General features: G+C 41.6%; 1 protein-coding gene across 1 annotated transcript in view; it reads right to left on the bottom strand.

The window, feature by feature from the left end:
• Positions 1–13,970, bottom strand: part of SRPK1 (SRSF protein kinase 1) — a 91,688-nt gene extending 77,718 nt beyond the window's left edge. The window contains exons 1-2 of the mRNA XM_080664958.1: positions 13,888–13,970; positions 13,289–13,349 (exon numbers count right to left, since the gene is read on the bottom strand). Of these exons, the coding sequence (XP_080521084.1) occupies positions 13,289–13,349; positions 13,888–13,900 (74 nt within the window). The 5' untranslated portion in view covers positions 13,901–13,970. The remainder of the gene's footprint in view (positions 1–13,288; positions 13,350–13,887) is intronic.
• Between the last annotated feature and the right edge of the window lie 13,440 nt (positions 13,971–27,410).

Here is a 27,410-nt window from a genome sequence, read left to right as displayed (position 1 = left end):
AGGAAGCCAAGCGCTGCAGAAGGAAGCGAAGCTGCAGAGAAGCTGGGCAGTGGAGAAGGGAGGGAAGCAGGTGGGGCAGTGGAGAAGGGAGGGAAGCAGGCGGGGCAGTGGAGAAGGGAGGGAAGCAGGCGGGGTGACAGAGACAGCCGCAGGAAGCCCTATTCTTGCAGGAATCTTCCTGCAATAGGCCTCTAGTTTATGATAAACAGCCATTAGATGGCAGTCCATGACCCTCTAATCTCAGCAGCCTAGATTTCCATAGGAAGCATTTTAGACTCAATTATTCTTAAAAAGAGACAAACAAAAACTGATGATCTTTAATAAAGCACTCATATTAGGCAACCACTACATTCAAAATAAATGTTTTCACAATGGCCTACAAGGCCTTACATGATCTGACTTTTCATTGCCACCCAAACCCATCTCTGACCTTCTCTAAGTCTGTGTTAGTGTTAACTTTTCAGAGAACTTCCCTGACCCTGCTATATAAAAGAGTCGTTGGCTGCATGCCATACCTAACCCCCTTCCATCTTGCTTTATATGTCTTCAGCACGTGACATTTATTGTCTTCCTCCCCACATTCCCAGACTTTATTTTGCTCAAGAAGGATACATACAGGGCATGTATCTTCTCTTTCATCTTTCACTATTACGTGTCATTCTTCAATTGAAGTCCATTACGTCCCCACCCCCCACCAGTAACCATATGGAACTAGACTGAAGAGTTTTAGATGTCAAGCATTGAAGTATTTTATGTGGAAGGAAGTCTTCAAGAGATTTAAGCAGCAGAGTGACCCTACAAAAGCAGTGCTTTAGAAAAATTCCTTTGGCAAGGAGGTGGTAAAATGTAGCAGGACTAGAACGCAAAGATCCAGGAGACACTTTAGCCAAGGTCTCTGGTGTCAGGATACTTAGGTTTGATTGATAGCTTACCAGGGCTCCATGATTTTAAATAAACTGCTAATTCAAGAAGCTCTTTGTGCCTCAGTTGCCCAGTGTGTAAAATGAGGGAAGGAAAAGTATCTACCTCAAACGGACTATACAGGTTATGCTTAGCCTATGCTTAGTAAGAGTGCCTGATATATAAATTTTAGCATTGTGTGTAGGAAATAAGGGAAAAGGAACAAGTAAATATTTGTTCATTTATTCAACTTATTTTTAGAAATCAGTTTATTTACATGTAAAGTTAGTCTTCCACTTCTTTCTGTCTTGAGGAATGAAGAATTGTAGCATCTCCCAATGCAGAGAACTGTCTTCTAGGGGACGAACTGTCTTCTAGGGACGGCCTGTGTAATGCATTAAATTGTACCCCCCCCCCCCCCAATAAGACATATTAGAGTCCTAATCTCCAGTAACTCAGAAGGTGATGTGAAGATAGGATCTTTATAGAGGTAATCAAGTTAAAATAAGTTCATTAGGATGAGCCATAATCCATATGACTAGTGTCTCAATGAAAAGGGGAAACCTGGACACAGATTAAGACACGCATAGGAGCATGCAGGAGGTAGCGGATTGATGTTTCTCTCTACATCAATGTTTCTCTCTAAAAAATCAATAAAGCCCTAGGCTGGTTTAGCTCAGTGGATAGAGCGTTGGCCTAAAGACTCTTGAAGGGCCCTGAGTTCCATTTGTTAAGGGTACATGCCTGGGTTGTGGGCTTGATCCCCAGTAGGGGGTGTGCAGGAAGCAGCCAATCAATGATTCTCTCTCATCATTGATGTTTCTATCTCTCCCTCTCACTTCCTCTCTGAAATAAAAAATATTAAAAAAATCAAAAAATCAATAAAAACATTAAAATGAGTACTAGAATATCAAGAGAGCAAGCTCATGTGTAGACAGAACCTGACATCTTTGATCAAACTACTTTGTTGAAAGGACATTCAAGAACATGCACAGGCTGAAGAGCAGCAAGGGATTAAGAGCAAAGTGAATGAGAAGATACGAGTGCCCATAAATTACATTTTTTAATCAGTTACAAAACAAGCTTACCCTAGTATTTCAGGAAACAAAAGTTCACAAGGACTGGGAGCCTTTTTTTAAAATGCCCAGTGTCACTCAAAACAAAGAATTTAGAATTTGAGTAAAGTAAATAATATAAAAGATAATCAACATGACTCATTGTACCAACTCCAAACTTTATGTTATTGATGTTTGTTTACCGCTATTGGTGACAGTTCTTATATAGTAGTTAAAACATATATTAAATGTCCTCGATAAGCTATCCTAGAATACCTATCAATATTGTCCAATGCACTATGCCACCCGAAACGTTAGTACTCAATAGCAGTCTTGGTCAGGTTGCTCAATTTGGTTTGAGCAATGGTCCCAAAACGCCAAGGTTGCAGGTTTACTCTCCAGTCAGGGCACATAAAAGAAGCAATAAATGAATGCATACATAAGTGTATTCAACAAAATGATGTCTGTCTGCCCTAAATAAGTAAATAACCCAATAGCACCTGGCCTTATATCTTCATCTGTACAACTAAAGGCATGCATTGGTACAAATCAACATGATTTATCATAAGCTCCTGCCAACTGACTTTGGTGTCCAGTGCTACTACTATGCTTCTCTGAAAATGAACAAAGCATATTTAATTTATTTTGTGCTTTCTGATAACTTTCTGAAATTACTTCATGTCAAAGTAGTTGAAAAACTTGATACCCTGGTCTTCATGGCTGATCTTGTGGTCCTTTTCAAATTCCCAAAGTTAATCGTTTCATAAGAGGCACACAGAATCACAGGGCTCTTCTACATCTATGCTTACCATCATTTAAGAGAGGGTGCTTGAGACAGTATTAAGCCCGTTAATGCTTATGAAGACTCTATGGCAGAAATTACAGAGTGCACACTGTAAGCCAAATCTTGCTCCTAAGCTCTTGTTTATAATGGATAAAAAAAAGTTAAAATAGTTGTGAACGCTAAACAATCTGGAGACTCTCTCAAAAAATCCGATTACCTGGTAACACTAGGCTCATCTTCCCACTGGACAACCAGTAAGAGCTAAGAAGTCTTTAGATATAAAGGAGGAGTGCCCGAAGCCAATTCCAGCATGTCAGCAGGGCTGAATCATCTGGGATGGCTAAAAAGCATCTCCCCCAAACCTGAATAGGATAATCATTTACTGCCAGACAGCTCAGGGCATTTCATTGCCTCCTGTTGGCCAAACACCTGAACAGCTGTAGGCTATTCCCCAAACTGACAATGCTTCTGTAAACCTACTCTTTGAAACCATACCCTTTTAAGTGTATGTCTCCACCTTGCCTTAGGACAAATTGTGTTAATAAATAGCACGGGGTCCTTAGGCAAGGGGTAGTCTTCAGTTCCTTTAGCTGAAGATCATCTGACCCCCAATGCCTTTCAAAATTATCTTTCGTCCTTGGACTCCTTCTTAATCATCTACGCACCAGCTTCTTTCTCCAGATTGCTGAACCCTTTGTAAGGCTGGGACAAGAACCCTGGCAGAGGAGTCTCACTGAACACATTCTAATAATCACCATTCCCTTTTGGCTTACTCATAGTATGCTTCATAAGCCACGTTCTAAAAATAAACCAACACTATCACAAATTATATACATTATTAATTTTAAACACAGATGACCCAAAATTCTGCAAGGTTAGAAATCTTTTGGAAGGCCAAAAATATAAAACGAAAGAAAATATCTGTGTAACTAGATGGTAACATAAACACTCAGCAAGGAACTAGCCTATGTAATTTTAAAACTCAGTCATTTTGCCGAAACCGGTTTGGCTCAGTGGATAGAGCGTCGGCCTGCGGACTGAAGGGTCCCAGGTTCGATTACGGTCAAGGGCATGTACCTTGGTTGCGGGCACATCCCCAGTGGGGGGTATGCAGGAGGCAGCTGATGGATGTTTCTCTCTCATTGATGTTTCTGGCTCTCTATCCCTCTCCCTTCCTCTCTGTAAAATATCAATAAAATATATTTTTTAAAAAAAAATAAATAAAAAAATAAAACTCAGTCATTTTACTCTACAGCCATAGTGAAATATACCCTAACAACAACAACAAAAGTCATTAACTTTCTTCAGCAATCTATTGTTGGTGGCAGTGTTGGCATTATCATTCTGAGACTTTCGGTAATGGTAATAATGCTGATGCTGTTGAGAACTAGGGTTTCTAGTCTAGGCAAAAGGAGAGAGAAGTAAAATCAAAGTTAAGAAAAGTCCCCAGGTCACTTGATTTTCAAGCATAACATGAATTCATGATTTTTTAAAGAAAGAAAAAAACACAACTTATTTTCTACCTCTAATAACAGGAAAAGGCCTAGAAACACTGACTAACTCAATAGGAATAAGCATCTTAAGTGCCTAGATTGTGATCTCCAAATGCTATTTCCCATTAAAAGGCTTCTAAGAGAAAAGACTATTTCCTGGTACAAAATAAATCTGGATAAACTATCATACCAGATACAAAAAGCTATCAAAGATGCCTTAAATTAAGTCAAATGAACTCAGGGGAGCATCATGTAAGGACTCCATTGGTCAAAGATGGGACAATCAATAAAAATAACTACACATGCTACAAAATGCATGAATATTGAAAATACTAGTAGCCCTGTCCACGAATCCGTGCACCAGTAGCTCACTGCTGCCCTCCAGTAGCTCTCCGCCTGCTGCCCTGCCCTCCTGTAGCTCCCTCCCACCCCCGCCCCATCCCCCATAGCTTGCTTCCCCACCCTCCTGCTGACCTGTGATCCAGTCGTTATGCTTCACAGCGAAATGACCATTTGCATATATTACATCTTTATTACATAGGATTATGCAAAGTAAAAGAAGCCAGTCACAAAAGAGTACATATTATATGATTCCAGTTATATGAAATGCCCCGACTAGGAAAATCCATTGAGACAAAATGTAGATTAATGGTTGCCTAGGGTTAGAGGTGGGATAGCACTGGAGGTAATGATGAGTGACTAACTAAAGGGTACAGGGTTTCTGTTGGGGGTGATGAAAACGGTTGAAATTTATTAAATCTTGGTGATGGTTGCACAACTCTGTGAAAACACAAAAAAATAACCAAACTGTACATTTTAAACAGGTTTTATGTAAGTTATAGCTCCATAAAGCTATACACAAAATACCAAGTATAATTTTTTTTTAATCTTCACTCAAGGATATTTTTCCATTGATTTTTAGAAAGTGGAAGAGAGAGGGAAAGACAGAGAGAAATATTAATGTGAGAGGAGCCTGCAACTGAGGTACATGCCCCTTGACCGGAATTGAACCCGGAACCCTTAGGTCCGCAGGCTGACGCTCTATCCATTGAGCCAAACTGGCTAGGGCTACCAACTATAATTGAGTGAACCACATATACGAGTTTATACTCAAATAAAGCTTTATTGGTCATTTTGGAGGATACTAGGAATCTAATTTATTTTGAAAACTGGAAAGTACCAAGTATTTCTCCTGTCTCTCAAAAATATGAAGCATCTTTCTAGGTAACCAAAGAGATGAGGTGAAGTTTCTCTTTGGAGAAATATTAGTAAATGAAGTCAAGAATAATAGATGATCATTTTGCAACCCTAAATAAAATAATGGATCCAGGAAATGATCAATGGCCACTAACATCACAAAGAGTCAATCAGACAGTAGGTGCTGCCTGGTAAAAGCATGCACCATCACCTATGAAGCAGTCTAGCAAAAATAAAAGCCACAGAGAGTCTATAGATTAAAAAACTAGAGAGACTTTTCCAACAATAGCAATATAAAGACCTTAGGAATCCTCATTCAAACAAACTTAAAATTAGGAGGAAAATCTGAACAGTTTGGATATTTGCTATTAAGGACTTGTCTTAAAATTTTAAAAAAAAATGTTTTTTATTGATTTTTAGAGAGAGAGGAAGGAGAGGGATAGAGAGACAGAAACATCATCGATTGGTTGCCTCCTGCATGTTCCCTTCTGGGGATTGATCCTGCAACTGGGGCATGTGCCCTGACCAGGAATGGAACCAATGACCCCTTGGGTTCATGGGTCAACGCTCAACCACTGAACCAGACCAGCAGGGCTTAAATTATTTTAGGTGTGAAAATAATACTATAGTTATACTTTTTTTTTTTTAAATATATTTTATTGATTTTTTACAGAGAGGAAGGGAGAGGGATAGAGAGTTAGAAACATCGATGAGAGAGAAACATCGATCAGCTGCCTCCTGCACACCCCCCACTGGGGACGTGCCCGCAACCAAGGTACATGCCCCTGACCGGAATCGAACCCGGGACCCTTCAGTCCGCAGGCCGACGCTCTATCCACTGAGCCAAACCGGCTTTGGCTGTAGTTATACTTTTAAAAATTAAGAGTCTGTATCTTACAAAATATGAGGTTTGCTTTAAAATAAGATGGAGGGGAGCAGAGATTTACTGTAGATGAAATTACATTAGCCATAGTTAATAACAGCTGCAGTTGAGATGAATACACAAAGTTTTATTTTGCCATTTTCTCTCATTTTGTATATATGTGAAATTTCCCACATTAAGTTTTTAAAAAGACAATCATTTGCCCTAGCTGGTTTGGCTCAGTGGATAGAGTGTCGGTCTTCAGACTGAAAGGTCCTGGGTTCGATTCCAGTCAATGGCACATGCCCCAGTTGTGGGCTTGATCCCAATGATATATATATATATATAAAAAAAAAATATATCATTGATGTTTCTCTCTCTCTCTCCCTCTTCCTTCCTCTCTGAAATCAATACAAATATATTTAAAAATAAAAATAAAATAAAAAAGACAATAATTCTATCAATTCTACACATCTTTGGAATTACTGCATTTCACAAAATCAGATATGGATATGTCTCCCACCATTACATATCTGAAATCAAGACATTTTAAAAATGTTTTTATTGATTTCAGAGAGGAAGGGAAAGGGAGAGAGAACATCAATGATGAGGAAGAATCACTGATTGGCTGCCTCTTGCACACCCCTTACTAGGGGTCAAGACAATAACCTGGGCATGTGCACTGCCTGGGAATCGAACCGTGACCTCCTGGTTCATAGGTCATTGCCCAACCACTGAGCCATGCCAGCTGGGCTCGAGACACATTTTATAGCAAATGGCATATCAGTTTGATTGGTAGTGTTTTTTCTTTCTTTTTTTTTTTTTTAATATATTTTATTGATATTTTTACAGAGAGGAAGGGAGAGGGATAGAGAGCTAGAAACATCGATGAGACAGAAACATCGATCAGCTGCCTCCTGCACACCTCCCACTGGGGATGTGCCCGCAACCAAGGTACATGCCCTTGACCGGAATCGAACCCGGGACCCTTCAGTCCGCAGGCCGACGCTCTATCCACTGAGCCAAACCGGTTTTGGCGGTAGTGTTTTTTCTTAGTGGTACATAAAATGGTGTATTTTAAAACTGATTGCACCTTAATTCAATAAAAAACTGTAAGGCTATAAATATATAGGGTCGGGCAAAAGTAGGTTTACAGTTGTGAGTACATGAAAGTTTCTTCTTCTATTATTTACTAGAGGCCCGGTGCACAAAATTCATGCATGGGTAGGGTCCCTAGGCCTGGCAGGTGATCAGGGCCGATTGGGGCCTTCCAGCCGGCCAGGGCCTTCCTTCATTCCGCACCACCACCTGGTGGTCAGCACACGTCATAGTGAGCGATAGAACTCCCGAGGAGGCACTGTGCATATTAGGCTTTTATATATATAAGAAGATTATTATATTTTTCATATGGACAACTGTAAATCTACTTTTGCCCATCCTATATTTAGATATTGATTTCCCCTTAGTTAAATAATTGCTTGCATTGTACTTGGAAAAGAAGAGTTAAAAAAAACAACAACAACCTTTTAGCTACTGGAATTTCCTTACTTGCTTGAGATTAATTCAGTTAGAGTGAGAGAAGCATTAAAATAATACTTCAGCCAATATAAAAATGAAGCTAGTCCCCAAACTAGCATTAATGGTAGAGAGGACCTGGGGAGCAGGGGCAAGTCTACCTATGGGTGGGATGGGGAGGTTGGGGGGGGGGGCAGAATTGCTGCAGTTATTCCACCCAGTCTAAAAAAAATAGTAAAAACTGATTTTACTTGACCAACCTGTTTTTTCTTCATTTTAAAAAATATTTTTTTTATTGATTTCAGAAAGAGGGAGCGTGAAAGAGAGAAACATCAATGATGGGAGAGAATCATTGATCAGCTGGCTGCCTTCTACTGGGGATCGAGCCTGCAACCTGGGCATGTGCCCTGACGGGGCTGAACCCTGACCTCCTTGTTCATGAATCGATGCTCAACCATTGAGCCACACTGGCTGGGCTTTTCTTAATTTTTAATAAAGGAGTTCCTAAGCATGAAACAAGTTGCTCATTTCAAGAAATCTAAAGGAACATGATAATATGGTTGCCTTCGGGCCTCACTGTAGTAGAAACACTAATGTAAACAAAATTTACTAACATATAAACTTACTGAGGAACAAAAGAGGACAGGAAAGTATTTCTGACAAGGGCAAATCTAGAAATACAATTTTGCCAAGTACCGTTCTAATGTAATCACACAATTAAATATGCAAGTTTTAAAAGATATGATGGTTGTTGTTGAAAACTTCAAAGGTAAAGGAAAAGACAGATTAGCTACATTTTTTAAAAAAATCAATTTATGTCAAAAACACACTATAAATGAAATGTGAAAGGCTAACAAGCTGAAATGCAAATCTGCCACATGACAAAAGATATATTCTAAATAAACAGATCTTAATACCAAGAAAAGAGCCAACAATCTATTATAAAAAATGGGCAAAAGATAAGAGGTCAATAAATATATCTCCAAATGGTCACTTTGCTGGTAACAAATTTAAATAAAATTAATTTATAGATTACCAGATCTGAGAGACTTTTTCAATGAATAGTGCCCAGTTCTGGTGGCTAAGTAGGAGATACAAGAATAGTCCCACCCCCAATACTCTGCTTGGCACAGTCCTCCTTAATTACCTACTTCAAGTGCTTCCTTTTCAATGTGGTCTCACCCTATTTAAAAGTGCATCCTATCCCCACTTCTCAATCCCCCCATTTTCCATCTTATCACCTAACATACTATGTAATTAACTTATGTCCATTGCTTATTCTGTCTCCCCCATTTAAGTATAGCTCCCCAGGATGCGATGTTTTTCTTTCATTAATGTATCACATGATAGGTGTTCAAAACTGTTTAATAAATAGGAGTTAAGCTAGTTAACTCTTCTGAAGAAAACTCTTGACAACATGAACTATTGTCATTATGACTAAGAATTTATCCTAAGAAAATAATCACTGATGTGATTGACTAATGTTTACCTAAAAGATTATTCATCTTGGCTGTGTAAAACTGGAAACAGCCTATAGTATAGCATTTAAAATGTAGAATATACTAAATGCTATGAAAAATGTTCATGGTAATGTTAACTCGGAAAAGTATACTCGATTCAATTTTTGTCTTCAATAGTACACGTTCATTAATAGGAACTAAATAAATTATCCATTTAATGGAATACCAGATGAAGCTACTCTCTGTCTTAGTATGGAACCAAGTCTAAGACTTATTGAAAATAACAAAACACAGACCTTAAAAAAAATTGTAAGATTGCACTATGTGGAACTGATACAGAACCAATTTCCAAGGTACACTGTTCAGTGTAAAAAGTACCCAATACCATTTAATTAAAAACAAATTTTTAAAATTGATTTTAGAAAGGAAGGAGAGGGAGAGAGAAACATTGATTGGTTGCCTCCAGCATGTACCCCAATCCGAGAATCGAACCTGCAACCCGGATATGTGCCCTGATTGGGAATCTAACCGGTGACCTTTTTGGTACATAGGATAATGCTTATTCAACTGAGCCACATAAGCCAGGGCAATACCATTTCATTTTTAAAAATTGGTTTATGTACTCTACTCACTACTGGATAAAAATTTTGGAAATTTAAAAGTATTTTTCTCTTCTAAATTTTTAATGTAACAATTACATTTTTGGAAAATTAAATAAAACCATCTCCACTCTCCCTCCATAGAGCAGTTAAGTACTAGAATAAGCAAAAGCACTTCTCCAGCTACTAATTTATCCTAAACCCACAAAGTTCTTTAACTGCAAATAAAATAAAAATTACTGTCCAGATTAAATTCCTGCCCTGACGGGTTTGGCTCAGTGGATAGAGCGTCGGCCTATGGACTGAAAGGTCCCAGGTTCGATTCTGGTCAAGGGCATGTACCTTGGTTGCAGGCACATCCCCAGTGGGGGGGCTGGGGAGGGGGCGGGGTGCAGGAGGCAGCTGATCAATGTTTCTCTCTCATTGATGTTTCTAACTCTCTATCCCTTTCCCTTCCTCTCTGTAAAAAAATCAATAAAATATATTTTAAAAAAATAAATTCCTAAGTAATAAAATTATTACATATAAAATCCATTCAGGAATTATGTTTCATGAAATAATTTCACAAGCAGTTTAACTGTTAAATTATAAAACCTCATAACAAACAGATAAAGGCCCAGCTATTGGTATACACATTGAAAACCAAATGCTCAAAGGGAGATAGAGCATTCTGCCCTTTCAGAGACATCATCAGTGGGCCATGAAAGGGTACCTAAGGCATCCAGAGGTCCCTTATTCAGAAGCCTCTGTTCACTCAGCCTCTACCTTATTTGTCCTCCGCCACACTGAAAGAAACTGTCACTTGGTAATAGCAGTATACTTTGGGGTATGTCAACTCTGGTTGGAATCCTAACTTTACAATTTTATAGGGGAGTAATTTACAAATCTCAATTTCCTTATCTGCAAAGTAAAATACAGATTATCACCAACAAGTTAATGTTAGTAAGAGTAGAGTCTAGAAAAGTGAAATGGAGGATTTCTTCAAATAAGACAACTAAAAATCCTCCAAGTAAAAATCTTTCAACACAGTATATGAACTCAAAGGAAACACCCTAAGAAGCTCAAGGCAGGAGCCCTGGATTCCAGTATTGACCCCGCTACAACCAGCTCCAGCTCCATGGGTGTATTGTTTCATGTACTAGTATGCAGGTTATAGTTTTAAGATCTACAAAACCAGGGGACCGAAAAGCACTTCCACCTGTCTCATGACTAAATTACCAGGATGCCATTACTGTTGTACTTCCAAAAGTTTCTAAATTTTTTCATTTAAATGCTTGGTCCTTATCAATTTTCATTATGACTGAGCTACCAGACATAAGAGCATGTAAGACTATTTAACTTAGTTACAAAGGTCAAATTGCTAAAAAGTGGCAAAATCAAAATTCAAACCAGATCTAACTCTGACCAAACTCTATGGCATGCTTCTTCCTCAGACCTTCTCCCTGATTATCTCCTGGTAACTAACAGATTGCCTTGGTGAAATGACTGGAATCAAGAGTCATGGAACAGAGTCAAGTTACCTGAGTCAGGTGGGGCTTGTACTCTAACCAACTTAATTAATTAGACATTTCAGCTACTTAAGAGGTTAGAGAAAAAAAGTTAAAATTATCAAGAAAGGGTATTAATTGAAGACAAAAAAAAATAAAGCACCTTTGACACTACAAGTAAACAGTATCGGTTCATTCACATACATTTCAGGAGTCAAAAGTTGCACAGGATTAAATATCAGAAAAATAACTGTAGATTATCTGTACTATTAACTTGCTTTTAGGCAAGTATGGAAATAATTAAGAACAGAAATAAGTAGGTTATAGTAGTAAATGGAGGAGTAACCGATAATCAAAGTACATATAATTCAGCTTTAGAATAAGGCATATAATCTAAGTAGATAATCCAAAGTAATAAATAATATGTGTTAAAATAAAGTACATGATCATCTATATCTATATACCTCCCAAATTATAGATTCAGGCTAATATAAAAATTAATTTCCGTGTTCGAAGACCAGGACAGAGGACTTCTAATACAGAAAATAACAAAATCATCACCTCCTTACATCAGCAAAAAATGTTTTATAACATATTCATATGAGCTCCACAGAGAATAACAAAACTAAGATACAAAAAGAAAATGAGTAACATTTATCCTACTGCATATTAGAACCAGGTTAGCTCCTTGCTGTTTCCATTAAACCAATGTGGGATTAAAAACTGGTTTTTCAATAATCCATACATGGATAACTCACATTGAAATGTGTTGGTTACCAAGCACTTTACAAAATAAGAAATTTCATAAGACAGCTAATAGAAATGGAGCAAGAGGTGAGGTCACCTACCACTTTAGCTCTATTGACAGAAGTCATTATGTGCTCTTAAACATTAGATAGCCACCAATAACATACACCCCTATCTAGTACTGTCATTCAGTAGGGCAACCTAGGAAAAGCCTTGAAATGCATTTTATCAGCTCAGAAAGAACTAGATGGTATACAACTCCACATAACATCAAGTAAATGTAAAAGTGCCAAGAAAATAGTGCACTTTTTTTTTCTGAACACAAACTGTCTAACAATTTCCAAGACCCTTTGCAATTAAATGTTAGTACAAGAGAAAACTTCTTTAGACTGAGACTCACTTGCAGAAGCCCTCTACCGGGCTTTTCTACTAAGCTGTGTCCAACTTTTGTGTTTCCCACAATAGCGCTAAGGTTATGCATCCTGCTGATAAAACCATACATGTGGCACTTAACACAGCAAACCAGAATCACCAACAGCGTTGGCTAAAGACCTTTCCTGTCGCTATTGTGATGCCCACTCCAGAAGGTATCTGCATTCAGAGCGCGGGCTTGGGGTTTAGGGGGAAGCGAAGCAGTAAGAGAAACCTTGGCTGTGTACACAGTGGTCTGGCTGCACACCGCAAGCGAAGGCTCAGGAAGTAGACTAACCCAGGGGAAAGCTCCTTGCTCCCCTCTAGAAAAGGAACCAAAACATGGCAGATTCATTCAAGAATTCCCTGACGGCCTACTGTACAGACTTAGGAGGCAATGTAAGACGCTCGGAAGCAGGTATGGAAGAGAGACCAGAGTTCATGGACAGACTGATAGTGATCCACCAGCTCCGTCGGGAGGCCCAAACTAGGGGCGCCTGTGGTGCCTCCTCTGGAGTTGGGGAGCTAATGACAGACGGGCTCTGGTCCTCTTCCAACAGCCCTCTCCAGCAGGAATGGGGCTGCTGAGACCCAGGCCCGGCCTCCGGCCACAGATGCTCCCTTCCTTCCACAGGTTCGCGGAGAGCGACTCTACCAGGCCGCCGGAGGCCATGTGGCTGGGCCGCAGGGTGCCCGAACCCGGTGCCCGTTCGAGACGTGAAACAGGGGAGATGCGGGAGGAAATCCAGAGAATGGGATGTGGGGGTTCAAGACTCACTTCCTTTGGGCTTTGTCCTTCTTGGCCTTGGTCCTTTTCTTTCGGGCCTGGAGCGCAAGCACTGCAGGAGAGAGGGATGGATGAAGGGCGAATGTGGAAGAAAGGAGGTGACCCAGGTGAGGGTGGAAACCTAGCAGCGGCGCGAGGCCCGGCTGCGGGGTCCGCCTGAGGGGCGGCTCCGGGGCAAGCGCCGCGGCTCCGGCGAAGCGGGCGGCCAGGAGGCGGGCGGCCCACGGGGCGCAGAGCGGCGCCGAGGCGGGATGCACCGGATGGGGCTCGGGCCGGGGCCGGGGCCGGGGCAGGGGCCCGGCGGGAGGGGATCTGCCTCGCCCGCGGAGAGCGAGGTTCTGTAGTGGCCCCAAGACGCGGGTCGGCCCGGCGGGGAACAAGGGGCGATGACTGCCGGCGTGGAAGGACGCCCGGGCGGAGGGGCGCGGACCCGCAGCCCTGAGGCGGGGGTTGAGGGGCGGCGCCACCTCAGTGGAGGGGCGCCGCACTGCCGGGTACCGACTGCGGCGGTTCGGCGAAGCTCCCGGCGCTGACCGGGCCTCGCCCCGGCGGCCGTTGCCCCTCGTGGCGAAGGCCGCTTCACCGCTCACCTTTCCGCTCCATGGCGAGACCGGTAACCGCCAGGCGCCTGCGCACTCGAGAGGCAGCGACTCCTGCTCCCGCCGCGGCCCAAAAGCAAGCCCGCGCCCGCCCCGCCCCGCCCCCAGTTCCCGCCCCGCCCCACGGCGGCGCGCGCCTGCGCGGTGAGTGCGAAGCCTACCACCTGCTCCCGAGAAGGGGGGGCAGTAAAGAATGGGGGCGTGGGGGTTGGGGAGGAGAGGAAAGAATGTGGAGCGTCCGCGATGAAGAGGTGCTTGAGAAGGAGGCTCCGAAGCCTGACGGGGAGGTTTGTTCTGTTTGCCCCGCGGCTGCCCCTTAGGAAGGGCAGAGAGCGCGGCTATGAGGGCTCCCTGCGCATTGAGTCAAGTTCCGCCCCCAATTGGAATTGGCCTCAGTTTCCTGGTCTGTAAAATGGATTAAGCGTGTCCGGTGCCTTCCCCAATTGAGGGCTAATTGAGATACTATATAAAGAAAATGAGGGAAGAATTAAGAAAGAAAAGGAAGGGCGAGCAACACAAAAGAAAGACTGGAAGGAACCTGTAAACCTATTGTCACTTAAATAGGGAATATAGTCAATAGTGTAATGACGTATGATGCCAGGTGGGTACTGGAAACATCGGGGAACACTTTGTAAAGTATGTGATTGTCCAACCACTATTCTGTAACTAATATAAAACCTGCAACTAATACAAAATAATATTGAATGTAAAAAAATGAAAATAGTGAATTTTTTATAAATTTCAAAGTTTAAATAAAGGCTGTAAAGGAAGGGGCAGAGTAAAAATAGTGTTTTTCATTTTACCACTTCATTGTCTTTTCAGTACATGAAAAACACAGTTATCTTTATATGGTGCTTTTATACTTTTCTAAGTCATCTCATTTGATGTCCAGGGCAACTTAAAGACAAGATAGTTATTCCCTCTACTAGTCAAAGAAAGGAAATCTTGGTGTCTGGCCCCAATGATTCGGTAATCAAGCCCTTATTGTAAAGAAGGGTGAGTGAAATTTTCTGTGAAGGGTCATATGGTAAGTATTAAGACCTGTGGGCCATAAGGTTTCTTTTTCAACTACTCAACTCTGCGCAGACACTGGAACTCAAAAGCAGTCATAGAAAGTAGAGGCTACGTGTTACAATAAAGCTTTATTTACAGTCCCCGACATTTGAATTTCATGTAATTTTAACAATACATTATTCTTCTGTTGAACTTTTTTCAATTATTTCAACCATTTTTGGCTCAGGCCTTAGTTTACCAACTCCGGTTGTGAAGTGCTGTAGCTGGACAGGATGGGAGTTCTGAAGACCCTTGCTCTCAAATAAGTTAGACTCTAGTGGGGAAGACAGAGTAATTAATTGACCAGTAATTAATTGACCAATAATTAATTGACAGTACAATCGTGCTGCATAAGTCAAGTGTGGGGGCTTGGGCAGAATTTTATTGAGCAAAGTAAGTCCAGTCGGGGAGGAGGCAGCTTTGGACCTGGGGCTTGAGAAATGTCTAAGATTTCCATAGGTGGAGAAGGATATGCCAGACATTCCAGAATGAGAAAATCGATTGAGCAAAAAGGCACAGACTTGGAAATTTATGGCCAAGGGCTGGGGCTGGTAGTGACTAAAGGGATGAGTTGGAATGTGAGGCTGGAAATGTAGGTTAACCAAATAGGAAAATTAGCCAGTTAATATCTGTTGCATGGAACCTGAATGGTAGCATTTCTGGGCGTATTGCAAAAGAGGACACCACCTGTTGGCCACGGAAAACTGCAACCCAGTTTCCTCCCTACTCTATACGTGAGAACAAAAGGAGAGTAGGAACAGACACTGCAGCCCTGGAGTCTGAGGATTCTGCTAGCTCAGGAAAACCACTTGTGGTTTAGGAAAGACAGGAGAGAGCTGGCGGCTGAGAAAAATCCCAGAATCGGGAATGTATCCCCCTCCAGGAAGCAAACTCTGAGGGTAGGGACCCTGTTTGGGTTTTACTTTATGTAACCTTGGTGGCTAGCACAGTGTCCAACAAGTACAATAAATAATGTGCAGTTTATGACAAATGTATAGACAAGAGAGACAGCACTCAGAGGGACACCATGAGAGCTGTGCTAAAACCCAAATGAGTTAGTGCAGAGCCATCAAAAAGGAAGCAATTTTAACTTGGTGTGAATTGGACATACCTATTCCAACTCTGACTGACTATTGTTTCTCTCCCTAAGAACTTACTAGCCCTCTGTTTAAGGACTCCCTTTGAGATTTTTTCCAGAGTCAATGTCAAGTTCCCAGACTAAGTTCCCAGAATTGACCAGCTCTCCTTTTTCACCCCCACCCATTTTTTCTTCATTCTCCCAACATGCTTCAGTTCTCCACACCTATTCTCTAATTGTTTATATGAGTTAGTTTGTATTTTCCCCCTATTCTAAAGCCTATATCTTGTTTTGTGCTTCTTGCTTTAAAGTAACTTTAAAAATCACTCCCTCTTCCCTCCCCTATTTCACAAGCTTTTCCTAGTCTGGAATTTACCCTTCCAGAAGTTATTCTTCTTCTTCTTTTTTTCTTTTTAAGTGATCACTTGACCCTTTCTCTTATCTCCTCCCAGTTCAAAATGCTTGCATCTCTTAATAGCCAGTATTCTCTTAGATCTGCAGTTGAGCTCAACGCATTCAAGTCTCAGCACAATCTTCTTTGCAGTTTTAGCCTTTTTATTTTTTTTCCAGAAAACCAGCTTAGTCTGCCCACCATGGCCACTCTGCTGCCTGTCATAACGCCGCTTTCCCTGTGCACACAGAGAAGCCTTGCCCTTCTTGTACGGTGTTACTTTGTGGGGTTGATGCTGGCCACACTTCTTACAGAAAGTTCGGCGAGGTTTAGGAACGTTCACCATGTTTGTGAGCTATCGGCAGGGAAAGCCAGAAGTTATTCTTAAAAGTAGTGGCCATTTTTTGGTATTCATTCTCAGTTACATGCATACCTGTCTCCCTCAGCTGTTTTTCTGCAAGTCCTTTTAAAAGTGGAATTATTCAGAGAACATGAGCCATCGTACTGTTTGCTGCTCATGGACAATGTCAGAATTTAATTCCTGAAAAGATCCATTCCTCTTGAGCTAACTTACTTTTTAAGGCTGCCCTGGGGTCTTCCCTAATGCTTCTTTGAAATTTTTGAAATCTGAGCTCCTAAAGTGTAGGACATACATTTCATTACACCCAACATTCCCTGCCTTGGTTACCACAAACTCTTACACTTGGTCCAAAGTTTTTATCCGAATTAAATCCAAACTATCACTTCCCCTAAGGGCTTCCCCAGTGTCCTGTAAGATGAAATGGACCACAGAAGAAAGTGAAAATATATCAGATACTCTAGTATGAATGATGTAAGATTCCCAGTAGATGTCTACATAATTGGAGAACCCAAACAGAACTTTATCTTGCCCTTGTGATAGTTTTGTGAAGTATATTGGAAAATAATTGTAATCTAAACTTAAGTATCTGGAAACACATGGCACATTCAGCAGAATAATTGAAGATAATTGAATGAACAGCTTGGGGTGTGGGTATGTTTAAGGGACACCCACAGAGGTGATGAGGCATCCAGGGAGTAACAGCAGGAGTCTTTACCACCTCTAGGCTTGAAGGGGCAGGGATGGAGGTATTACCAGAACCCAGCCACAGCTTGTATGAGTCTGCTGGGGTTGCCATCTCAAAGTACCACAAACAGAAATGCACTGTCTCACAATTCTGGAGGCTTGAAAGCGTCTGAAATCAAAATGTCAGCAGGGTTGGTTCCTTCTGAGGACTGTGAGGGAAGGATCTGTTCTCTTTAACTTGGTTTGTAGATGTCTGTCTTCTCCGTGTCTCTTCATATGTCTTCTCTCTATGTGTGTCTGAATCTGTGTCCTAATTTCTCCTTTTCATAATGACATCAGTCACATTGGATTAGGACTCATCCCAGCAACCTCATTTTAATGTGGTCACGGCTGTAAACCATATCTCCAAATAAGGTCCCTTTCTAAGGTACTGTCTGTTGGACTGCAATGCATCTTTTTTGGGGGGACACAATTCAACCCATAAGAGCTGTCGTGGTAAGAAAGGGCTGTCTGACAGCAGCTGTGTCCTTTGATAAAGGGAAGTAATCATGGTCCAGCAGGGAAATAAACACCCAACTTCTTTCTCCTCTCATCCTCTCAGGCTAATGCCTCGCATTGACAAAACACAACTGGAAGTCAGAAGGGTGCCTGGGTGATGCAGTCTCCCAGCAGGACTCTGTCACCCTACACCAGCCTCTTAGGGCACAGTGCAGGATGGAGAAGGGTGGAGGGTGATTGTGGAGGGCAAACATTATCCAGCATAGCCTGTCTGGGCAGTCTATAGCAAACACCCAAGGCAGCTAGCACTTTCCAAGCAAGTAAGCAACCTTCTTGGGCTCCCTGATCCTTGGAGAGGCTAGAGACCAGGAACTACTCAGAGATAACCCCCTTTCTGGCTTTGTTCTATGGAGGCTTAAACTTCACCAGGAAACTGCTGGAGTGAAGGGGTGAGGGCAGTAGATTGAGGAGATGAAAGAGTAAATGCTTTGGTAAGGCAGGAGAGCATGTAAGTTCTCTGAGGCCTTGGCATTGGCGGTTTGGATATTCTGGCTGTGCATGAAGGTTTGAGAAGGGGAGGGCATTCTCCAGCAATGAGGATGTTAGAGAGAACCGTGGTTCCCAAGGCTGGTAGGCCCTTGCTCTGCTCCCTGGGAGTGCTCTGGGGAGGCATCAAGGATTGCAAACTGACCTAAGCTGATCATGCCCAGTGCTTAGTTCTTTTTCACTGTTATAACACCTACCAGAGAAGTTTGAAGTGATGAGGATTTGCCCTGCCCACATGATCACTCTTGGTATATCAAGAAAACAAGTTAGCTCTGATCGGTGGTCTCCATGGTTAGAGCATTGGCCTGCACACTGAAGGGTCACAGGTTTGATTTCCAGTCAAGGGCACATACCTGGATTGCAAGTTTGATCCCCAGCCCCCAGGGCCCATACAAGAGGCAACTAATCCATGTTTCTCTCTCTTCCCTCCCTCTCTCCCTCCTTCCCTTCCACTTTCTCTAAAGATCAATGGAAAAAATGTCCTTGGGTGAGGATTAACAACAACAAAAAGAAAACAAGCTAATATGTTAAACATTCATTAGTAGGAAGACACCAAAGAGTTCCTATGCTCTCTGTGTTCTGGGTTTCTCTGTCTTTTTGGATGCTCTGGCCACAGCATGAATGAAAGGTTTACTCAAGGCAGGCACAACAGTATCCCAGCAAGACTCTGTCTCCCGCATAGTTATCATCAGGCAACCAGAGAGGTAGACTCCCTTATATGTTGTTATGCTGTTCCAATCCTGATCAATGCCAGAGGTGTTATTGAAACAGGTTTTCACTGCTGAAATGAGTTGCTTGTTAATTTGTGTGATGGCTGTTATAAAAGAGCTATGCTTGCCAAAGCTTGTGGTGTTCAGTTACTCTGAACCATTTTGTCAAAGCCACCTTCTGATTAGAATGGTCGCTAACCTCTCCTGGCAAAGGAATTGTTGATTAGAATTCAAGGTGCACCTGGGTGTAACTTCCAGTAACTGGCAGCTACAAATGTCCTGCCTTTGCCAAACGTTTTAATATGCCTAAGTATTTTGTTTTGAAAAAGTAGATTTTTTTTTTTTTTTTTTAAGAAAGCCAATTTAAAAGAAGCAGCAGTCTGGGAGTCTGACACTGGGGGAATGGCTAAGAAAGTTTTACGGCATGTCTCTGTGAGTTGCCAAAACAGGGACGTGTTGGAGCCCATCTAAGGTCTGGAAGTAGCAGAAGGCCTTTCTTAAACATCTTCAGCAGAATATGCTTCTCTTGCCTTGATTCCAAGGATAAATGCCAATGTAATTTAAGGTAAACTGCAAACATTATGAGATGTGGTGCCCTAGGAGGCTGCCAGGCCAGGAGAGATGCTCTGCTATATTTAACGTATTCAAAGGACCATGCAGACTTGGACAATAAAAGTAACCGACTGGGCCTAGCCGGTTTGGCTCAGTGGATAGAGCGTCGGCCTGCAGACTGAAAGGTTCTGGGTTCGATTCTGGTCAAGGGCACATGCCCGGGTTTTGGGCTCTATCCCCAGTAGGGGGCATGCAGGAGGCAGCCAATCAATGATTCTCTCATCATTGATGTTTCTATCTCTCCCTTCCTCTCTGAAAGCAATAAAAATATGTTTTAAAAAAGTAATGGACTGAAAACCAGAAGTCCTTTTCCCATTTTGAGCAGTGCCTAAGCCTCCAGACTCCAATGTGACCTAGGAGAGGAGCACCATAAGGACTGGGATTTAATTTCTCCAGCTCGGCAATCTTAGGGTCAAAGTGAAGACAATTTAAGAAATACATTGAAATGGGAAGCATCTATTTTTTTTTTTCAGATACTTTGCACCATGTTCACCCTCATGACAAACATTTATTGAGTACCCACTGCAGGCCAGCCATTAGACTAAGGGCTTTGAAAAGCAGAGAAGAAAAAAACAAACATGGGCCATGACCTGTAGGACTTAATAGCCAGCTCTTACATAATAATTACTGTTTACTAGACATTGTTGTCTCTCCACCCTCAAACAACCCTATGAGATAGGTACTATTATCATCTGTTTGACAGATTAGGAAACTGAGGCACAAACAAAGTCACACAAACTAGTAAGAGGCAGGGTTTTGCATGTGGGCAGCCGGGCTCTTACCCACACACCATATCACCATTCTCTTTCCCACACACAACACATCACCATACTCTTACCCATACATCATATCACCATTCTCTTACCCACACACCATATCACCTATTATATTAGTGGGGGGATGGATGCATAAGTAAATAATTACATTGCACAATAGCAGATGCACAAAGTACCACAGGAGCTCAAATAAAGAGGCCCACTAAGCTCAGGATTTGAGGAAGGGTGAGGAGAGAGGGGTTGCCTGAATGAGATGACACCTGGGCAGCATTTGAGCATGGTGTGTGGGGACCCAGAAGCAGCTCAGTATCACTGGGGTATAAAAATCAAGGCCTGGGGGAGAAAATAGATGGCGGCTGGCAGGACGGAGCAAGACACCCATGAAAAACACACATGGTGTCAAAACAAGCCAAAGGAAAATCATTTGGGCAAAAAATGAAAAAGGATTGCAAGTCAAATTTATAGAAAAGATTCCTTTATTAACTTTTGGTCAAGAATATGTATATTTTCAGAAAACACCTCCAAGACCATGTGGATTCCTGCAACAGAGAGGAATTGACAGGACTGCTCCAGCCGTGAAGACAGAAGAGAAACAGTCCAGAGACGGAAGACGATGACGACGCCTTGCCATACTAGCAGTCAGCAGCTGTGTGTCACAGCAGGTTGCCCAAGACCAAACCAGAGAGGGTTGGACCTGCATTACTACCATTTGTCCACCATCCAGAACTGAAATATCATTGCTGACGTGTACACATAAGGAACTGTTTGATGTTGAAATTGGGACTCAAAAGAACTGTTGGCCCAGAAGGAAACTCACTACAGACTGATTCATTTGCCTCTCAGCATAACCATTATTGCTTGTCTCATTTTCGGTTCTTATAAGTGTATTTCTAGTATCACATGATCTCACTCATCTAGGGGAAATAATGAACAACATAAACTGATGAACAAAAACAGACCCGGAGACAGGGAAGCATCGATCATACTGTCAAACCTCAGAGGGAAGGTAGGGGAGGGTGGGGGTAAGAAGGAGAGATCAACCAAAGGACTTCTATGCATGCATATAAGCCTAACCAGTGGTCACGGACAACAGGGGGGTGGGAGCATGCGTGGGGAGGGGTTTGGGATAGGAATGGGGGGATGAGGACAAATATGTGATACCTTAATCAATAAAGAAATTAATAAAAAAAAAAATCAAGGGGGGTGGGTGGAGATAGTTTGCTCCACTAATGCTTATTGGATTCCTTCTATGTGCAGGCACGGTGCTTAGTGCTGGGGTATTGCAGGGCATCTAAGGAACTTGAACTTGAGCTATCAAACATTTTGCTTCTTTGGTGGGTGAGCTACTCACCAAAGTAGCTTTTTGAAACTACTCCCATGCAAAATACTCAACAAACTAGAGGAAAACGTCCTCAGCCTCATAAAGGGTGTCTGTGAAAAACCCACAGCTCACATCGTGCCCAATGGTGAAAGGCTGACTGTCTTCTCTCCTAAGATCAGAACCACGACAGGATGTCTGCTCTCACCACTTCTTTTCAGTATTGAACTGAAGGTTCCAGCCAGGGTCATTAGCCAAGAAAATGATATACAATGCATACAAATTGCAAAGAAAATTGACATTTTAAAATAAAAGTGTGACCTCACAGTCATCCAATGGAATGCCATCCAATGGAATTTAAATATAATAGCAGTTCTATACCATTGTCCACTTACATATGTAAAACAAGTAATACCACTTTGTTAAGTATAAGAAAATTTTATATTACTCCCCTTTCTCCTTGAATTGGTATTTCTGTTCCATTTTCCTCCCACAGAAGTTTATCCTCAGGTAATAAATTTTATTCTTGCAAGTCTATCATACTTCTACATTGAAATTTAATTTGTAAGAACATTTCCTGAGATCATGATCCTTTAAAAACCTTTTTTTTTTACCTAACATTGCAAGTATTATTATTGCATGATTAATCAAAATAACATATAGTATCACTTTTTGATAAAGGGAAATTTATTGCAGATATATCTCAGTGCAAGAGTAGGTGATTTTTCTCAACAAGTTCTGCATCATTCTATTCCTATTTTTTTGGCAATGGCTAAGAAAACTTGCTCACATAAAATAAATGGGAATAAGAAAGGGTTTTGCTATAGCAATATCATTCCATTTTTTTTGGAACTCCTCCAAAATAATGTGCCAAAAATCTCATAGTAATCATCATCATAACTTATTTTAAGCTGACAACTCCAGGAGGTCCTTATTCAATTTTGTTGAAAGCAAATGATTGGAAACCATCCGACTTTCAAAAAGATGTGTTACCCAGTCATTAAAGTTGTTTACTTTCTCAATCCAGATACCCATGTTTCAATATGTCCTTTGTTTGGACCCCTAAGAGGTTTCTATGCTCCCTGGCAGAGCATCTGAGAATGATTCTTTGGGGAGGGAGCGTGGCCTTTGTTTTTGTTTGTTTGTCTTGTATGTCCACTACTCCTTGGAATGATAGTGATTTTTGTTCACTTCATCTTCAGGGCCTAGAAAAGTGTCAAATACATAGTAGGTGCTCAATGAACATCTGTAGGATGTTATGAAAGAATGTCAGGGTGTGTTCATAGGAGGCAAAGAGAGGATTTGGGTTTCTCAGTTCAGAGGCATCAAAAGGCCACATTTCCCCAAGTCAAAGCAGCACTGAGTAGAAGTAAGGCCTAATCTTTGGCATCCAACCTGGGTTTGAATTCTGACATTGACATTAAATGGCTGTGACTTTGAGCAAACTCTGGGGCTTAGACTCAGCCTGGATAAAAAGGATAATTTGAGGATAGAAAGAAGCATTGGAGGAAATGACAAGGAAATATGATACCGCCGGTACAGTAGCTGCACCTGGCATACATACGGAACTGTGAATTGTCCTTCATTCCAACCCTGCTTCTTTTCTTTTGGGGGTACCACCCTTCCCTCTTACTAGGCCCGAAATTGGACTTGCCCTGAAAACCCACTGCTGCAAGATGTAGGCAAGATGTAGCTAGGGCCTTAAGTGGAATCTAGGATAGAGGGACTTCCTGTACCACAGTTTCCTCATCTAGAAAACAGGAGGAGTAATAGTTCTCCCTCATAGGGTTGTTGTGCAGAAAAATGTGTTAACTTTCATGAAATGTGTAGAAGAGAGGCAGGCACACAAGAAAGGGTTAATAAATGAGTGTTACTATTTTGGCCTGCTTGTGGGCCACTGATAAAATACATGTGCAATCTGAAAAAGGGGCACCCAAGGTAAAAGTGGAGTGGGAAAAGGGATCTTCTCAGTTGCTCTGTCTCCCACACACCATTTATAAGCTGTATTGAGATGTCACTGAGAGTCAGGGTCTACCGGAGGAATGAAAACCGGTGGGCAAGTTTCAGTGGGTGTAGCAGGTTAAGGACGCCATGGGTATCTGGGGTCAGAGGAACCACACATTTCCTTCAAGTCTCCGTCCCTCCAAAGCCCTGCCTGCTGTTGGTCCCAACCTTATAATCAAAGAATAAAGCAGGGAAAATATGGACTAACTTCAGATACAGGGGTCAGAATGTCTTTAGCCATGAGGGAGGAAGCCGTGGTGAAAATGTGGACATGAACTCCAACAGATGTTTGTCCAAGATAACATCAGTATAGGAGACTCAGCTCCTCAGCAACAAAGCAGTCCCGTTACAGAAAATGTTTCTTTCCTACTGGAATTAAACCCTTCAGAGAATTCTTCAAGGAGAAACCAATATTATGCCACTGAAATTCCTTAGATTGGCGAAATAAGCATTGAAACGGATAATGATTTGTGTGTCAACCGGGAGCAAGACTTACAAGCAGAGATTGCTACCCTTGACATGCTCCATGGGGTGGGAAGAAAAACATTCCTGTTTTACAAAGACTCACTGTTCTCTGGATGCTGATAAAAAGTTTGGTAGAAAAAAGTGACGTCAAAGGAGAGAGGCCACGTGGCTTAAGCTCCCACCGGTGTGGACGGTGTTCCCAGCACACCCATAGAAGGTCGCTCTCTGAGACAGAGTGGGCAGGATAGTGTGGGCTTGTGTTTCCCCACAAGAATTTACAAGCAATCAAAGCCCCTCTCTTCTAATACAAGAAAAACACACCTTTCTGAATGAATGCTTGAGAAATGTCTTTTTCCTGCGGGCTCAGATTTAGCCCCCAAATGGCATTTGATTAAACAGCACTCAGCTCCTGTGAGCCCACATTCAACATTTCTTGATATATTTGATCCATCCTTGGCTTCTTCAGAAGATGAAGATAAGCCGAGAGAGAGAAGGCGACATATAGAATAAGGGGTCTCAATGCAGAAACACATATATTTGAAGCCACTGCACAGGGTCATCTGTTACATAAACTGGAACCAAAGTTGGCTCCTGGAGTGACTGTAATACATGGGGACAGTTAAGCAATTCCACAAGCTAATTGTGATTCAGAAGAGGACACCACCACGCTGTGTTGGCAGTCACGTAGGCAGCAGCACCTCCAGGTATCTGCAGAAGCCATGCCTGCGCCAGCACACAGGATGCTTGGAAAGTCGCACACAGACTAATCACATATACTTCTTGTGCCCGATTTGCTTCAGATCACAGGCCATTTCTGTAGCTGGATAGTGATGGGCCGGTACAGAGTAAAGCCCTTCTTGGAGAGAAACTTGAGGTACACATTTGCTCGGGGACGCTGCAAAAGTCCTCTTCTCTGAGCTCCCACACTACAGCAGATTCCTGCCAGCTCCAATTGGACAATAGAATCACAACTTTAGTTTTGCTGTTCATCGCCCTGTGCATTTCACTACTCCACTGTAACTTTTGGGACATTATAAAGATCCCAGTTCTTGCATGTTTTTGAACCATTACTTGCTATGTCACTAAATAGGACTTTCTCTTTTAGCCCACAGTATGCCTGCGGTGCAGTAATCTGCAGAGGCACTATGTGTGATGGACGGAGGACTTCCTTTGCCATCAATGTTATAGGTCTTTTAAAAAGAGTGTCATTATAAACAATAAGTTAGTGTTCACAGGTTAGAATGAGAACCAGTCAAGGCAAGGTAAACTCTCCTATCCCCAAAGGGCATTTCGTAGATCTGCTCTTATGTGCATCAGCCAGCACACATGTAGCAAGCATACACACCCGTGTTAGGTTTTCAGTGCAGTGTGTAGGCTTAGTGTTAGTATTGCCAGATGCGATGTGCTGTTAAATAAATGTGGTGCTTGTGGGGACAACAGAGACGACATTTTGCTGACTTAGCTATTTGGTTTTAATGGCTGTAGTAATTGAGGCAACTCTGTGGCATTTGCTATGAAGAATTCTATTTCCTCCTCAAGAACAAATGATCCAATGATGTTGAATGAGTATTTCAACAGTGTGACTTGTGTTTGAAATTATTTTTTTAGAAATTTTCTATCAACTTCCAAAAATAGCAATGTTTGTAGTTACTATAAATCAAGCTTTAAGCTTTGGAAGTCCAAAAAATGAAGACTGCCTTCCTTTTAGAAAAAAAAATTCAATTTTCTGGCCACTTAGTGCAATGCACTTAAGAATTGATATAGTTTATACTCAGCCTTCTTGTCTCTTCTGCAAAAGGTACTGTTAAGTAAACCAGGTTTTCTAAATAGTATTAATTCTTACAAATTCAGATTTATATAATTGGTAATAGAATTTTATTTAAAGGCCTTACGTATGATTTTTTTTTTTTAAATGAGTGCTTTGCCGAAACCGGTTTGGCTTAGTGGATGGAGCGTCGGCCTGCGGACTGAAGGGTCCCGGGTTTGATTCCGGTCAAGGGCATGTGCCTTGGTTGCGGGCACATCCCCAGTGGGAGGTGTGCAAGAGGCAGCTGATCGATGTTTCTCTCTCATCGATGTTTCTGGCTCTCTGTCCCTCTCCCTTTCTCTCTGTGAAATGTCAATGGAATATGTTTTAAAAAAATAAAATAAATAAAATAAAATGAGTGCTTTAACTTAAAACAAACATTGGGAATAGCTGCTGCAGTCTAGGCCTGTGTGTGATTTTGATGTCGACAGGTGCAGTCACATTGCTGATTCATTAAATTGGATCTTTTTCTCTGTCCGTGATGAATTTTGGAACCATGAAGAAACTGAGACTAGAAGATGTCCAAACCAGTCTGATAATAGTAACTACATGGGCTGCTGATGTTGACATTATTGTTAGACTGTAACTAGTAATTTGAATGGCAGTATTTACCTCTTTGTTAGTAAACACATAACTGGATTGCTTAAGTACAATTAAAGAATTTCAGTGCAATTAATTTTTAGTAAAAAATCTGAAACCTAAATTTCAGATTTAATAGGTACGGTATAGCCCTGGCCAGGTGGCTCAGTTGGTTGGAGTGTTGTCCCATACACCAAAAGGTTGGGGGTTCGATTCCTAATCAGGGCATGTGGGAGAGGCAACTGATAGATATTTCTCTTACATTGATATTCCTCTCTCTCTTTCCCCTCCTTTATCTCTAAAAAAATAAATGAAAACATATCCTTGGTGAGGATTAAAAAAAATTTAAAAAGGTAGTACAACCATTATGTCTGTAAATAACTCTATTTAGCATCTTTTGGTCCATTAGAATAGTATGCAATACTATTTGAGTGAGCTATTTTGGAAGTAATAACAAGTTCTAGTGTTTGCTTATTAGTATTGAATGAACTCACAATTCTGTCCTAACATTTTGTACTAAAGTAGTTGAGTTCATTCTTGTGTCTGTGTTAAAGTGCTCTGAACCATGGTGAGTGCTTCTTAGTTTCTGCTGCTACAGATGTTATTGCACATCCCTAGGGTTATTGCCAAGG

Source organism: Plecotus auritus, assembly GCF_963455305.1.
Source record: "Plecotus auritus genome assembly, chromosome: 4".
Taxonomy (NCBI): Eukaryota; Metazoa; Chordata; class Mammalia; order Chiroptera; family Vespertilionidae; genus Plecotus; species Plecotus auritus.
This window is presented reverse-complemented; position numbering and strand designations above follow the sequence as displayed.